Raw genomic sequence first — 16,968 nt, forward strand, 5'->3', positions numbered from 1 at the left:
GCCGGGAAGAGGTTTCCGAGGTCAATTTCTGAGGTGTAACTTACACACAATGAAGAAAGAGTTATCAAGGCTGGCTCCTGTGATTCATTCCTCGCCTAAAGGACTTCATTTTACCAGGTAATTTAGTCCAGACTTATGGTTGAAGGTGATAATAGCTCGAGGAAAACAGATAAAGACTTGGACATATACCATAATTAGAGGGTTAATTATGTTTATATTACCTTTGATGGTGCTCAAATTCTCCCTGACTCACACAGGAGCTCGCTCTCTCACCCACCCACCCCGCTCAAATTTCTTGTTTTGTCTGTATCCCGCTTCCTCGCTGCCTGCTCCCTCACACCCTGTTCCTCAATATGTTGCCTACAGCTGCTTCTGTCTGAAAACTGTCCAGCTAATTAACTGCTGGGTCTGTGGTCGTAATAAGAATCATGACAGCAGATGAACAATACATCTGCTACTCTTAAATTTTTCTAATGACACTGGGTCCTTTCCTGGGCCTCGCCGCAACACTGCTTCCACCCAGGGACTCGAACGGCTTCCAAACAAGTCCTCGCCGAGAAATGTTTTGACTTTGGTTTACAGATGACACTTTGACGTCGCTTCATTATCAGGTAGCAGAAGTTGAGCGCTGCTGTAATTGTATGAAGAGCAGCTCTGACCTGAATCAGCCGCAGTTCCTAGGTGTGGTTCAGAGCAGATGCCTATAATTAAAGTATGTGTGGGATCTCTCAGGAAAACATTTGATAAAACCATCCACGCTCCACTCTTTATTCAGGAAATATTTCACCTCAAGCATTCACTGTGACTGAGAGAGAAAAAGGAAAAAAGGTGCCACCGCAGCCAAAGTGACTCATTTGTTCATTTACCCTACGTGGAGGTTTCTTATCTCCCTGGATCATTTTTCCACCTTTGATGCCGCTTCATCCAACTATCAATACCGGGTGGCTATTAGTGAGGGCCGGCTACAATCTAGACAGATCACCGGGTCGCCACACACTCACCTTCACACATCCAAAGACAGTTTCTACGAGGAGGAGGTCAGATGAAACCAGCAAGCACAGGGAGAGGATGGAAACTCCACACATCCATCTCTCCTGGATCTGTAGTGCCAATAATTTTTATAAGAGAAATCGATATGGGTATCATTCATAGCAAACTGGGAGCGTAAACGGCAGTCACATAAGAGTAAGGTAAAATCCAGGCACTCAAACCTCTCATTTGATGTTTCTGCGGTCAGACAGGGGCGAGGCAGCTTCTATTTAAACCATCTGATTGGTTTCAACAAATCTGGCACATGCTTATAATTTCCATAAGCCGCGGGCTCCCCAGGTGATACTTGTGATGACTGCTGTCAGATAACGAGTAGGTTCAGCCAGTGAAATAATAAACAAATAAATACCGGGCTGGAGGTGCAAATGCGCGGCTGTCACTTATTTGCCTGTGGCAGCTCCATCTACATCCAGCCATATTAACACGTGAACCTTCCTGCCACGCCGAAGATGCACCGAACATAAACAAGGAGGCCACTATGAAGTGTTATTACACCGAGCTATAAAAATATCAAGGGATCGGCGGTGGAATATAGAGTGGAAATGAATTAGACAGACAGCTAAGCGCTAAGAGCAGAGGTATTTGTGTCGGAGCTGATCGGCGCTTTGGCTTTCCCAGATATTCAACCTTCTAGGAGGCCGAAAGAATGCATGAAAGCAGTGGTATGAAATAAATAAATTATTGAATCCGACTCCTGTTGCTTAACAACTCTCAGGTTTCTTTTGAGGTACCTTAAGTGTGTTAAAATGAAATAAGTTATTGATCCTTGTAGGGCAACTTGTTTAATTTAAAGTGGGTTTGTGTAAAATATTGGCAGCAACGTAACACATGTATTTTAAATCACCTGGTCTGCCTCCCTTGAAGGATTTTTTTTTCTCTCTCTTTAGACTTGTAGCTGTTATGCTTACAGGTTATAAAAGCATTTTACACACGAAATTAATCACTGTAATTTCATGACCTGGCAGCGGCCCTAAAGCAGAGTCCTGCAGGAACAGAGACCAGAGCAGCTCCAGCTGCACTACAGGTTGATGCGGTTGTGACTGCTGACTGTTGATTGAGGGCAGAACTCGCTGTACGTTTGGCGCACAGTCAGAATGTTTTCCAGTCGACAATCTACGAGCCACATCAGGAAGTCTGAATACCTGCTACCTTTTTATTAGGCTACAGGCGTAAAAATAAATCACTTCCTGCTTATTGCAGCGACACTCGGACACAGTATATGAAGTATTATTACGCAACGTGATACTTACTCTCAATTATGTGCAGCTCGCATTTAATGTTGATGCTATTTTAAGTATATTTAGAAAGGTGTTAAGTAACATGAGAGATTAAAAGATGAGAACAAGTTAGTGAAATTTAGATCCTTTCTGATTCAGTCAAAAATAAGTTTTGGCAACCTGAACAAATTAAAGTCTTTGGTAAGATTTTTTTTTATTATTTTTTTTATTCTACTAAAACCTAGTAGGAAAAAAGAAGCAATCCCCCAGTCTGAATGAATCACTGATTAAAAATTAGCTGAAAATAGCACAAAAAATAACAGATGTACACCCATTTTAAATCAACAGCTTGTAAAAACTTGTTCATCAAAGAAAGTGAACAAGTCAACATAATGATTTCAAATGGGATAGAGATTAAAAATAATAATTTGAGAATTTAAAGATAATATAGTGACTCATTATAATACTGGCAAATTGCTGCTACAGCACCGACTCAAATGTTGCATCTTTTATCAAGTTATTAGTTTTAAAATAGCAAAATTAATTTCACTTATAAACAGCTGTTTTCACAGTTTCCAAATCGCTTTCTTTTCTTCATCATCATGGAGGTGGCTGCCACGCAAGGCACTCAGTTTTGCAGCTCAGTGTCTTGCTCAATGACATTTTAACATATTTACAGACAGGGAAATGAACTAGCATGTTTATGTATTTATATCACACTGTTTTAGCAAGTGATTTGAGTTCCCATAATGCAATCCATCACCATAAAATCTGAGAGGAAATCATGGTTAACAACGGAACAAAGGAACACACAGTTTTAGAATATTTTAAATTTAGGACAGATATCTTGTAAATATCATGATAACTAAAATTAATATAACAATATTGAAACAGGTAATAACAATTCAAAGTGATTAATTGAGAATCGACAAAAAGGATTGAGTAGAAGGGAGTAGAGAATTCCATAACCAGTTAATATCAAAGTCTGAACACAAAAAGTGTGTTCGTGTTGTGTGTTGTTGTTTTTTTTTTTTTTCTGTATCGCAAACTGTCTGATCATTCTGATGCCTTTGGTTGATTCAACATTGTAATTGTTGAAACAAAATGTATTGAGCCACTCCTGAAAATGTCATCACTAAATTAACTTCAAAATGATGTGAGAACTTAACGTTTGTTCTACATTATATGTTAGTTCAGTAAAATTGGCACTTAAACCAGCTTTTAATTGTAGAAAAAAAATGGATTCCATGTTATATGATGTAGCAACAAAACATTATTAGATGAAAATTATATTTCAACATCTTTTACCTCACATCAGCATCAAAGTTAGTTTGCTCAAGTTTCAGAATTTTGAAGCTCAATCTGTTACATTTTTTAATGTCAAATTGGCTTGAAAATCACTCCAGATTATATAAATCCAGCATGAACAAGGGTTATTTACTGTCATGTCAGCACACGTCACATGTAATGGCCCAAAGTTCTGTAATGAAAAATAACATCACTGAGTAACCCGATGCACCATATTGTCTGTGATCCATAGGAACCACACTTCAGTGTTCGTGTCGCAGCTGTATTGTTGTCATATTTTATGCAGTGCACCTTTATTCTAAGTTATCTAATCATTTTTTTTTGTATTTTTTTTGTCTCACTACCAAAGGTTATCCAAATATTGTGGCAACGTACGGCCGCGGATACACTGGATTCGCACCCAGCTACAGCTACCAGTTCCCTGGTAAGTGAAGAGCTTTCTTAAAATAACAGTGTCGCGGCTGATTTCTGTTTTCCCCTCTCGAGCGGCACAATCAGACACGCACGCACAAAGACGCACGCACACACTCGCATCCACGTACACAAATGATCATCAGTATACACGTCAGTCACCAAATAATCTGCAGGCTTATGAGCGCGCTACGTGTCTGGGTTTCTGAGCGAGGGTTTGAAAGCTGACATATAGTGGAGTAAATTGCTTACCCCTTTTTATCCCGCACTTGAACACTACCATGACCAAATGTCTAAAATGGGGGAAGTTCTTCGCCTTCAGTGGCCCCGATATATGCAAATTCGCCCGTGGAGGAGCGGAAAAATAAGCAGCTCTTTGTGTAGGAAGATTTTAAAAACGTGGCTCTCATAATAGAGAAATGAACGAAGTCATTTTCGACATTAAAAGTGTTGTCTCACACTTTTAATGGGAGTCTAAATGGGAGTGCGGAGGTGAGCAGCTGTACCTGTCTGCGGCGCGAGGGGCCCTGGGCTCCGCCGAGCCTCACTTATGCAGGCATCCTGTCAATTTCATGCCTTATTTAAGGACTTTACACATACTTTGTTTCCGTGCCAGACATCATCCCTTCCACTGATAAGACGGAATAGGAAATCTCTGACAGCAGCTCAGATCTCTGTAATATCTTTGTGAAATAGATTCAGGAATGGTAAGACAGGAGGTCCAGCTGTGACCACCTGCAGATCAGACATATGCTACTTTTATACTTGACCGCAACGTTATTTGACAGAGGAAGAGAAATCACGCCGTCTTGTAAATGTATGCGAGAGCAAGGAGCATACGTTTGTTTCCCCAGTCATTTCATTGGGAAGAAAAATGTGTCATTTGGGACCATTTGTTATGATGAGTAGCTCAGTCAAGTGATTTGTGGTTATTTGCATTGAAGATATTTTGCCACAAACCGTGAAAATCACTGCAACGTTTTTGCAAAAGGCACTGACATATGAGACAGAAAAGAGAAAGCAGCAAAGTGTATTTATTGAGTGCGAGAAACTCTAGTCAAACATGGATTTCTAAAATGTTTACTATTTAACACAAATTAAGGGATATCACCTTCCCCCAGGCGGAATGTATGATCCTGTCCATGTTAAACTCAATTTAAAGAGTTTGATAAAGCTGTATGATTAAAACAGTCTCCTCTGGGCGCGCTCAACTCTTGACAGGTAATTGGAAATTTTAATGTATGAATCAAACGCCTTGTCCAAATTAAATAACCTCGGGCCAAATATTGACTAGTGTCCCTCCTTACTGAGATGTGGAAAGCATCCTCAATTTAAGATCAAAGCTCCTTTTTTTTTTTTTTCCTTTTCTTTTTTTCTGACTGTACACAGTCTGGCTGAAACACTCCTATAAATAAAGGGAGCTGGGACCAAGCAGGCTATATCCAAGAGGCATAAATTGTGGGCAGCATTTCAAGGCATTTTTTTTTTCTTTCTTTTTTTTTTTTTTTTTTTTTTTTTTTGCACACAAGAATCCTCAGGGGTCTGCTGTTAACAGAAAAAAAAAGTGGTTAGGCAATTGTTCAATTGTCAAGATAAAGCAGTGATAAAACATTGATCAGCAATGAAACACTGAATTAGATACAAAAACCCAATAAGACATACACGGAAAATAGAGGAATCAAAGCCGGCGTCTCTGGAGCTCAAACCGAGTTCAAGTGGACAAAAAAACAGAAGCCAAAACAACGGAGGTGAAATAGACACATCCTCCGTGAGGTGAAAGGAAGCACTCGGCGCAGTCAGTGGCTCTCACTGGCTCAGCAGCTGTAAAACAGTATATGACACCCCCAATTAATTCCAACATTGATCACAAAGAGCATTTGGTATCGATCACGTGCAACATGTTGATGTTTGTCTTTGGCCTGACGTGAGCTGCTTACAGAGTCCCATGGCAGCATCTGTTTGATGCATTTAAGGGACTTTTGCATGTTAGCTACACACTATAAATCAGATCACCATAAGCTTGTATAATGGATGCACTGATCACTGACCGCCTACATATATAGTGTAGGTTCTTTTTTTTTTTTTTTTTTTTTTTTTTTTTTTTGATGAAATAGCCCCGAGCCATCATGACATTAACTTCATTGGACCTCTGCATGTCTGCGTCGGCAGCCAGAAGTTGGTAGTAGGCGATGGAAGTCTTGGAGGTTCGGCCCTCGGGGTCCCACGTGCATGAGTGAACCTTGGCCGCCCGCGACACTTTCACTTTTCATTCCTTCAGCCACTCTTGATAGATACACTGCAGCGCAGCAAGACCCCACGAAAGCCGCAGCTCTGGACACGCTCCGACCGAGTCGTCTATCCATCACAATTTGGCTCTTGTCAAACTCACTTAAATCCTTACGTTTCACCCACTTTTCTGGCTTTAAGACACCGAGTTTGAGGACAAAATGTTCACTTGTCTAATATAAACCACAGCTAACAGGTGTCATATTTAAAGAGATGTTCAGTGGTCATATTCTTATGGCCGATCAGTGCATCACCCTGGAGGGAAGACTCAGCCTCAAACTGCTGTGTCTTTGTGTTTAAAGTGGTCGTTCTAAAACTAGCTGTGTCTGAGTCAAAGAAGATGTTTCCCAGTGTAGCTTATTGGAGCTGAGTAATATTAAAAATTTTGAAATCAGAGACAAATAATTAACTGCATTAAAGATTTTAGATAAGTCATCATTCCTCATATGCCTTTCAATCTCTGGTTCTTCTACCAGCGGGGACTCGCATGCATGCCAAAACCGGCGAGGCGACATGACACATGTGCAGACTACAAAGAGCTGCTGGCAGCATAATGTGCCGGTTAAAGACGAGACGGGTGTAGATTTTACGGCATCAAAAATGCAAAAAGGCGTTTGCGAATGTTTCATGAGGAGGAGTATAATTCTAACCTGCACAGCAATTCAGCATGATAAGAATCACTGCATGAAAACAAAATTATTTTTGGTTACAAAGAAGCAGCTACAGGCTACCTACGTTTCATTAAAAAAACAAAAAAATTAAAAAAAAAATATGTGGGAGCGGAGGAAAGCGGCTGCAGGTCCCATTTTTCTGTCTCACATTTTGGACATTGAGCCAATCTTTGCGTGATTTAAGCACATGTTGGTCTTTTGTGTAGCTTTCAAAGAACACATTTGTAATGTTGAAAGAAAGAAGGGAAGTGTTTGATGAAGATGCCCCCTTTGATTTTTGCTCAGTTTTAAATTTCCGAGCGGTATTTTGTATGCGCAGCTGTAATTACACACTGTTTACTTGGCGGCGGCGTAATTTCGGCATTATGCTTGAACTTCACATTGAATTCAAACTTAATTTCAGAGACAATGCGGTAAGCCGCATGTGTAGAGACAATCAAGAAGACAGCAGCAATGTTTACCATTACCTCAGAATTACAAGCAGTAAGAAGGCTGCACAAATTAGCAACACCCTGAGAACAACAAGTCGCTGGTGTGTATTTTATTCATCTCAAATTTTCTTCATTGTAGTGGAAGCAATTACTTGATTGTTTATTGTGTTTATTTAGGTGCTCCGCTTTATGCTGACGCGCCCGTTGGCACAGTGGTTTGGTGTGACGATGACACACAGTGACTTCTAACAGTCCTCTCTGTCTGTCTCCATTGTGGCAAAAAAAAAGACATCACACTTTCCCAAATTGTGCTGATGCACGTGCACGACTTTGATGGCAAGCTGCATTATTGTCAGCGTCAAAGGCAAGCCGAGGAGGACTAATGTATGCATGCAAATATGAGCGTGCGACACGTGAGTCGTCGTCACGCCGCTGTTTTTCCCAGGGAATGTAAACATCTCCAGTGTTCAGGACGGAGAGCCTGGAGTATGAGCTTTGCCTTGAACACTAATCCGCCAGTCTCGAGTTGTTTTACAGCTGTCATCAGGGTGAAAAACACATTTTGAAATGGCAAATATCTGACACTTTTACTCTATTGGCAATAGCTAAGCCTGCGTGCTCATTTCCCCGGCCAAAAATAGCCTCATTTAGAATTCAAATGCTAAAATGTGAATTTTTTTTTCAACCCGTTTCTAAAAGTAACCTGATTTTGTGTAATAGCCGGTGACCATATATTGGTAGCATTTGTATTTCTCCCCATTTCCAATACTAAGGTGATGACAGTCACAGAGGAGATTATTATTTGGTGAAGCCTGAACACAGAGAGGTGGAGTTGTGTTTCGCCCCTCCAGCATCTCAGTCGGAGCAGCTGAGTGATGCTTCTAATTTAAATGTGTCAAAAGAAATGTATTATGAAACTGGGTTCGAAGATAAACAATAAAACTGCAGTAAGTTACAGTAGGACTTTTTAAACGCAAAGGAACAATGCTCGATGTAAGGTACTTCTCTAACATTATAAGTTAGGAAAGAAAATCTTTTCACAAAAATCCAGTGACCATATAGTTCAGTTTGGAGTTTTTTAAGATTTTAGTATTTTCAGTGTTTCTAGGACTATTTTTACAATAATTCCACAAAAGTTTCAACCTTTTAAGAAACCAGACTCATTTCCTTGTTTGAGGTAGTTTGTGGCCTCGAGGTCAGAGAAGTGGCTCTGGATCGGGTTCACAGGTTCAAATCCCACAGCTGACATGTCGCCAGCGTGGGACCTTTGACCCTGGAGCGCCCCTGTGTGACGGCACCTCAGCACCCTGGAAATATTTTTTGGTCAGTATGGTAGGGGGGGAAAAAAAAGGATTTCAAGATGATTAATAAAGTGTGTTTAGTTCAGTTTAGATTAATTTAGTTGAGTTTTTCCATTGGATAAATTTCATCCATCTCCTCGTCTCAGGAAGTACACACCACCAGCATGAAATGAGAAAACGTGTTTGTTTGCAGTTTGTGTGAAGCCAACTGTTTAGCAGCTGCTGCACTGCCACCGCGGTGAACCGGACACAGTAATGAAGATGCTGTTGCACACATATGAAAACATTGGCAAATACCTCTGTAACACTTTGAGATAGCTTTACAGTAATGTCGGGGTGCTAAATATCTGCGAGTGTAGGTACCAGTATGAGTCAGGGTGTGTAGCTGACATGGCAGTCGTGTAGCTTCGGTTCATTTCCAGCTTATGAGCCCACACACAGCTGCAGCTGGAGGATTATTGCGCATGCCACAGGTTGTTACTGTAATTTATTTGACATTACGCCCCTTTGAAGTCACAGAACTGTAATCTTTAATCAAAAGTGCAAGTTTGCGTCGCCTTTGTGTCGTGCTGTTTTCAGCCGTGTTATTCCCTATGTAGCATTTTCCTGCCAGAAAGGCAGAAAATAAAACAAGTAGCTGTCCTGGAGTTACTCTGGACTTCAGCCGCTTCTGAGAAATGCCCACATTAGTCCGAAAGAAAACTTGAAAGGAACATTCAGCGTAAACATTGTTGTACACCGCTCAGCTCGACTCTCGGCTCGGCTCGGACGGCAGCCGGGGCGAGAATCAAAAGGTAGAAATCAAGCACACAGCAGCCACACAGAGTTTGATTCAGATGATCAGACTTCAGAGCCAACAGTTATCAGACTACGAAACGCAAACTTGCAATGAAAGTGTCTTTGAATTAAAATGAGGCACAAAAGGACTTCACTTTGAGTCTATCAGACATTAAAGACTGGAGCATTCCCTAGATAGTGTCGGTGAAAACAGTTGGCCAGTATTGATTTTCAGATAGCTTCAAAAGGAGAAAAATCTGAAGTTTTGGTTGGAATTACAGTCTTTACTTCGTATTGTTGTGGTAAAAAATGTGTAATATATGTTTTTTTATTATGTGGAGAGAGAAAGAAAATACCTCACATTACCTCTCCTAACTGTATATCTCCATATATTGGAGCCATTGTGTCTCTTTTTTTCCCTTCCCTTTATTTGAGCAAAGTCTCATAAATACATTTTGATTACCTAAGGAAGTCGGACGTACAATAGTGTAATTGTATTTTTCTTTATGTTTCTTTATAATAGGCTGCTATTCTTTCCTCTGTTTAAGGAACAAAATGCAGCTGTGAGCGTGGCAGAGGAGGCAGGAGCTGACAAGGCATAAGGGACATTACTGTACATTATTCTCCTTTTTATGCAACAGTTTAATTAGCATTAGCTTGCTGATAAATGTGCTGTTGTATTATTCAAGTTGCAGCCCCTCCCTGGGGAACAGTCCCGAGACGTGGCGCATTTTAACCAGGTGTCTAGTTCGGCGGACTTCACCTGACGGAGGGCTGCGAAGTCGCATTTAGAGAAATATACTGTTTAACTGTTGTTTACCAGAAAGAGGACACAGTGAAAGATGGCCGTGTTTACCGCGCATAATAAAAATGCAAATGGGAGAAAATGGTTTTCTGCAGTAAGTGCAGGTTAGGCTTATGTACTGTAGTTAATGTACAGTATCATTCCTGCCAGCGGTGGTGGCAAATATAGAAGAAGAAATATGAAGAGGTGTGAGAATGGCGGCACACTCTATTGTGCACGCGGTGTACGCATGAATAAGGAGCTTGTCTAAGGGAAAATGTAATTAAAAAAAGAGAATGTAGTATGCATATGTGCATTATGCATGTGAATAAGCTGTAGAAGTGAACATCCAAAGCGGGGATACACCCCTCATACATTCATATTGTACTTTCTATTGTTAACCAGTCGCATATCAGTTCCTTTCATTTTGCGCTCATGAATGCACGGCTGAGCGCGCACGCACAGAATGGCCATACAAAGACCGAGATTCAGGAGATGTGCTCGCGGGGGAAACGGAGGGAACTTAAGCAGGAGCTCCTGTGCGACTCGCTGCCTCCACAGCCGTGCCCTCCGTGCCTCCCCTGGCATAAATGACCATTATGGCTCCATTAGGGCTGCTACTAGGAGGTCATTATGCTACACTGAAAATCCAGGGATGGAGATGTTAGTGGGGGTCCCGTCAGGGGAGAGACGCGGGCCGAGTGAGTGAAAGGCATAACACTCAGTCATCCAGCTATTTCAGATGTCATGACAGACAAACAGCTATTCGGGTCCGTTGAGTCAGCCTCTTAAGTAGCCAAAGAACGGAGGGAAGAGGTAATTAAAGAGGGCAGAGAGCAGGGGTAAGTGCAGCAAGGGTACAATGTGGATGGAGGGCCGAGTAATTTTGGGTTACCAGTTACCTTCACCCTTAGGAGTTAAACTATCCAGAAAACACGGCATTTTGTGTCCGTTTCTCTCATGATATTATAGTAACAAGTGCTCGTGTTGTTTGGATGGGTTTGTGGTGTTTGGTGCACAGGATTTCTATCTGTTTTTTTTTTCCCTGTCTTGTTTCCATATCCTGTTCTTGTCATACACTTCATCTTTGTCAGACCTCCCTCCCCAGCAGATATAACGTGTGGGATAGCGCAGCGGTAGCTTCCGTCCCCCCGTATCTCCATCTCCACCAGCCAACCATGCCCAAGACAGAACAGCACACTTCATCATACCTAACTGACAGAAAATGACATTTCAAAAGCGTTAAATCAACGCGGAGCTGGTTTCTATTTCTCAGCGGAGGTAAACAGGACTCAGCTCTGCAGGTGGTCCTGAATTCCTCAGCTTCACTTACCGCTCAATATGAAAAGCTTGCATGGTGGCTTGGGTTGGCTACAAGACTGTCTTATATCTGTATTTTCTGACCAGATATTCACTTCTTTTTCTTTTCTTTTTTTTTTCCCTCTCAAAATATTGGATGTGTTTTGTATAAACTGCAGGAGACACCGTTGTAGAGTGAAGCAACATGTTTGGACCAATCAAATAACATGAAACCTGCTCTGTATCTGTTACTGTAACTGTGAAAAGTAGGTTGTTGACCTTTTGACCCCCCCCCCTTTTTTTTTTTTTACGCAGTCGCGCAAACGCAAAGGTACGAAGTGCAGCTGTCCTCTCAGCAGGTGTCTCATCTGAAAGGGAACCGCTGACCTGTGCAACTGGTGTGATAGTGGCTGCTCCTGAGGGATAATGCCCCCATAAACTGGGGCAGAGCCAACCAGCCATATGATAAATGCACCAGAGGTCACTCTCGGGCATTGGCCTGGAACACCAACTCGCCTCCCAGGGTTCAGCGGCCGACCGCTGCTGGGAGATTGAAATGCGGTGAGACGGACGTTTGAAGCACAGTTGGTCGTCTAAGACGCAAGAAATAGGGTTCCCGTTTGGCGACATCCTGCTCGCACTCACTGCACATCGGCAGCGTCTCGCGAAGAGCGGAATCTGAAATGCGGCGCAAGAATGTTTCTCGATGGAGAAAGTCACGTCAGGATTAGCTCAGAAATAAATCATCTTGTGTTGCAGCTTTTGTCATTTAAAACAAGCTGATAACTGTGAATTCTTGATACAATTTGTGTGTTATTCTCACATCAAAAAATAATGTAATTTTACTAATTTTTCAACATGCGAATATAGAGGCAGTTTCAAATGTGTTACAAGTGATGCATCATGGGAGTGTTCAGTCAGTTTAAAGGCATAGGGTAGAAAACACTAGAAATCAAACTCCACTAATAAGGAAAATCATCCTAACACACCAAATCATAAAGCATGAACATCATGCCACTATTTAGAAACAACACTAATCACCAGAGTGATGATAATTTGCAATCAATATTTATTAAGACCTAGAAATTAAAATTGAACTTTATAAATGATGAAATATATTTTTAAGAAGATGAAATAAGGGGATATGAAGTGTTAGTCACTGGTACCAGAGCACCACCCTGGGAAGTTTTGTGCCATTGTAACGAGCAGGATGTGAGGCGGTGAAGGGATAACCCCCCCCCCCCCGACTTGACACACACCCCCTTCAGGTAAATTATTGTACTGCAGTGGGGAAAAAAATCATAATAAATATTATGATCTTTCTTTACATCAGTACATTTATTCCTTTCATGAACGTCGAGAAAAAGCTGTGGAAACTTCCTCTTCAAATTAGCTCTCTTTTTGCTGGACTTCAGTTAATTCCTTCATGTGTGGATTATAATGTAGTTTGGGACGCGGTGTACAGTCGTTATCAGATCTAAAAGCCTCCAAGTATTCAAACTTGTTACATTTCCCATTTGAGCTGGCCACAGTTTCCAAGCAGGTGGAAAGAATCACTGGCCTGAGGCTGATGTGGGAGCTGACTTGTGCCATGGGTGCATGCAACATTGTCCTCCATAAGACAGATCCCTCTGTTTGTGTTTTTACTGCACTCTGGAGACGCCGGCGCGCACAGCTCCCGCTATCAGTACAGAACAGGTTTCTATTGAACTGGAGTTGCACAGCAGATTGTTCCTCAGATCTTGTGACCATTTCTCTGCGAGCTGGGTGAGCTGTGACCCCAGCAAGTGGTCCCACAGGCCAGAGCGAGTGCTACAGGGCTGGAAGCAGATGGCCCTCCTGATGCCACACTGACTCACAGATTGGCTTTAATTGCCAAGGCTGATCATTAGCCCAATGGGTCTGCGGAGGCCGGGGCACTCCATGAGTCGCGGGCCTTAAAATAGGGCCCGACAATGGGCGTCGTGATCTCACACACTTGAACGACCGTGCGCGACACATCTTGCTCTCGCACGCTCGGACGCTCGGCAACACACGGGCATAAAACTGACACGGAGGCTCTTCCATGCCGCACGAGGAGGCAAAGGTGGTGGAGGGACTACCAGGGGCCTGTGTCTGAGTTCCTGTCTGCCTCTGTGACTCACTGTCTCCACAGCAATGCTGACTGCACACACACACACACACACACACACACACATGCACACACGGCCTCTCTGAGCTCCCTGGGGCCATGACTCCATTCCCAGTGACAGCAGTGAGCTTGCTCCTGTGACGTCAGTGGACGGCACTGTATGTCACACCCTGTCTGCTTCAGTGTGTGCGGTCATAAAGCCGCGCCGCTCCCACATCAGCTTTGTTCTCCATTAACCACTCTCTGTTTTATGTGCTGTCAGAGGTAAACACCGCCGCATGGATTCAACAGGTGTAGCGGCGCCTCGCCGCCGTGTCCCTCAGCACTTTGCAGAAGGACCACTGCTTTTGTTTACTGTTGTTTGGCGGTGCGGTTTCATTTTCACTGTAGATAAAGTGCATACTGATGCAGACAAATCACATTGCCTGCCCACAACTCAGTGCACATGCATATGCACGTGTGTTTCCCCAGCTGTACGAGCACCTGTCTCCACAAGGGGGGGAAAAAAAAAAAACACAAAGAAAGAACTCCACGACTCTATAAGTGGAAGAGAAGGTTCACCTCATTTGCCCAGGTCTTAACTCACCCTAGGACAGCCGACACCATCCTCACACACGGAAACAGGCAAGCAGTCTGCCATAGAGACCCACAGTCTGGGTTCCTGCGGTGGGGAAGATGAGCTGCTGTAAGAGGCAGAGTGGCAACGCTAAAGCTCATTATGTCTCGGCTGTTGAGCTGCCGGTCTCGAAATGAAACTTGAGCTGTCTTGCCTCGTACATGGCTGCCACCTTTGGACACTGCTGGGGACCAGCAGCCGAACAGAAAAGAAGCATAGACATGGGAGTAAGCAGGGAAGTAGAGAGAGGGTATGTGTGTGTGTGTGCGTGTGTGAGACCGTGCTCTCTGTCTGCTGCCTGTTGTTTTGATGCCACCCACTGTTTGAGAGCTCCAAGCCTAGTGAGTTGGGTACTTGCTAGGAGTCTACCCAGCTGCCCCCTTCCTCTCTTTTTATCCCTCCACTCCTCCCTCCGGCTGGCGGTGCTAATAGCTCTCCAGTTGCTCAAGTCGACTCTTTCCCTACTTGAATGGGCTTATGCATACATAGACATATACTCGCTGCTGTAGCATACAGCCCTCTGCATGCTTCCACTTTCTGTGCAAACATTGTTTGCAGCTCCAGTGAACAAGTGGAAGCCAGTGTTGCAGTGCTATTTTTGGGTCATGCCACATTTTACCCTACTTGCCCCTGGTATCTGGAGCAGAGCTAGATTGTGTAACTCCAGTGCGTGGAGCCGGCTAAATATATTGAAACGTGCAAGTGCCCGGTTGGAAAATATGCTTCTGAAATAGCCTCTACCAAGCTGTTTCCGCTAATGACGGCTATTAGTATGAGAAACATTATTACATTGATTGTTGCTAATTTTGTTTTCAATGTAAAAGAAGCTCCTGAATTATGTCTATAAATCTATTTAAGCTCAGTGTGTTTGGAGAAAGCACACCGATCAGTGCAAATGCACCGCCAGATATTTAGCGTGAATGGCAAAATGACACTTAATGCACTTGCTTTCATTTGAGAAAAACCTGAAATTACCCCCCTTCATCATTCATCTGTCCCATCCTCCGCCACCCCCAGAACGGGGAGATGGGCATTAAAATGCATAAAAAATTAAGGCTGTTTACTTGGACACTAATGAGAGGAGGCTTAAGTAGTCTGGTTTAATTAGTATGATTGGCTCCACGGGGACCGCACGGGCAGGGCCATAACAACTGATTCACTCAGTGCTCACAGGACCTTTTCATAGTCTCCGGGTGTCAGAAGTGATGTCGGAGGAGATGGGACTGCAGAGACATGTTGCCTTTACTCATCCCAGGTTGGGAAGGAGCACTGCAGCTAAATGCACTGAAGCAGACCATTACATAAGCACCACTGCAAGGTCAGACATCTGTGTCCTCCCTGTCTGTCTCTCTGTATTTAAGTCACCGCTATAAACTGCCTTCTTAATAATAAGGTTGTGAACCAGGACCGCTGTGCGGCTCTTAAACCGGTGGTAAAATTCCCACAACCAAAAATGGATTTAAATATTTCTGCCTTATCTGTTCTGGCAGATTTCTCTTCTCTTTTTCAATTCAGTTTTCATTTTTTTATTATTATTATTATTATTTTTTTTTTTTTACCGTGCCTCTTTGTTTCTCTCTCCATTCCTCCGTCTTTAACTACCGCGTGTGTGTGTGAGCAGCTGAGAGTTATTTGGAGGCTAGTGTGGAAGCAGAATGTGTTTATATCAGTTCTGCAGCATAGGAGCAGTTTCCTTGATGCTGAAGTGCAACGGGAAGGAGTACAAAGACGGGGTCGAAAGTGCGGCTACACTTCAATAAAGAGCCTAGTTTGTCCTCTTTGATGCTATGCTGCCACGCACTTCAGCTACAAAGAAACACTGCTCTTGTCCCTGAGAACTGAAGTAAAAGACACTGAGCTTCTCCCGAGCTCCCAACATCACAACATCACAGCGGCTCGCGCCGGTACACAGCTGCACGAACGAGCCGGGTTCTTACTCCTAATTTAGGATTGACTCCGACGCCAGAGTGCGCGCAGCTAATACTCCTGTGCAACGCAGATACTGAGTTCTGCAATTTATTACGGCAGTTTTGACAGATATCACAGCGAGTGCGGAGACCGCTCTCCAGCTGAAGGGCCTCGGGTTGAGCCCCCTCGTCAGCAAGAATCCACCCTGCTGAAGTGTCCTTAAGCAAATCACTTAGTCCGTCGTAGCAGCTCCAGTGAGCTCAGCCAACACCTCACCTCTGACCTTCCCGTGAAGAGGGGAGCAATTTCCCTACAGGAATCACATCATATATATTTCCCATGTGGGTGCTACAGCGAGGCACGGAAGCTCAGTTTTTATCGGCTTTAAATTCAGAAAACACTGTGTCCCAGACTTTTTTTTATATCTTTCTGGTGCCAGTGACTGAGACGATGTGATTTCGAGTGTCAAACTAATTTTAGTGCGCGGCGCAGTGTCTGCAACACTGTGTCTTGTTGCTGTTTGTGTTTCTCACAGTTGAAACTGAACCAGATATACTGTATCTCCTTCCAGGCCTCATCGTTTTGTTCAAAAGGTATAAGATACGTGTGCAATCACCACCATAAAGCCGGGCTTTGCCGGCTCGCTCCACCTCTGCAATTGACTTTTTTTTTTTTTTCTCTCCCAATCAGAAGCCGCCAGGTCTTAATAGCAACGGATCAGTGTGCCAAATAGTTTCATTAAATACAGAAACTGGTTCCCTTTGTTAAGGAAGACGAG

At 43.2% G+C, this 16,968-nt stretch overlaps 1 protein-coding gene across 5 annotated transcripts in view; it reads left to right on the forward strand.

Moving 5' to 3' along the window:
* Positions 1-16,968, forward strand: part of msi2b (musashi RNA-binding protein 2b) — a 260,983-nt gene that overhangs the window by 211,750 nt on the left and 32,265 nt on the right. For all 5 annotated transcript variants that reach the window (XM_030100199.1, XM_030100201.1, XM_030100200.1 and 2 more), the window contains exon 10: positions 3,925-3,999. In XM_030100199.1, the coding sequence (XP_029956059.1) occupies positions 3,925-3,999 (75 nt within the window). The remainder of the gene's footprint in view (positions 1-3,924; positions 4,000-16,968) is intronic.

Source organism: Salarias fasciatus, chromosome 10 (genome assembly GCF_902148845.1).
Source record: "Salarias fasciatus chromosome 10, fSalaFa1.1, whole genome shotgun sequence".
In the NCBI taxonomy this organism is placed as follows: Eukaryota; Metazoa; Chordata; class Actinopteri; order Blenniiformes; family Blenniidae; genus Salarias; species Salarias fasciatus.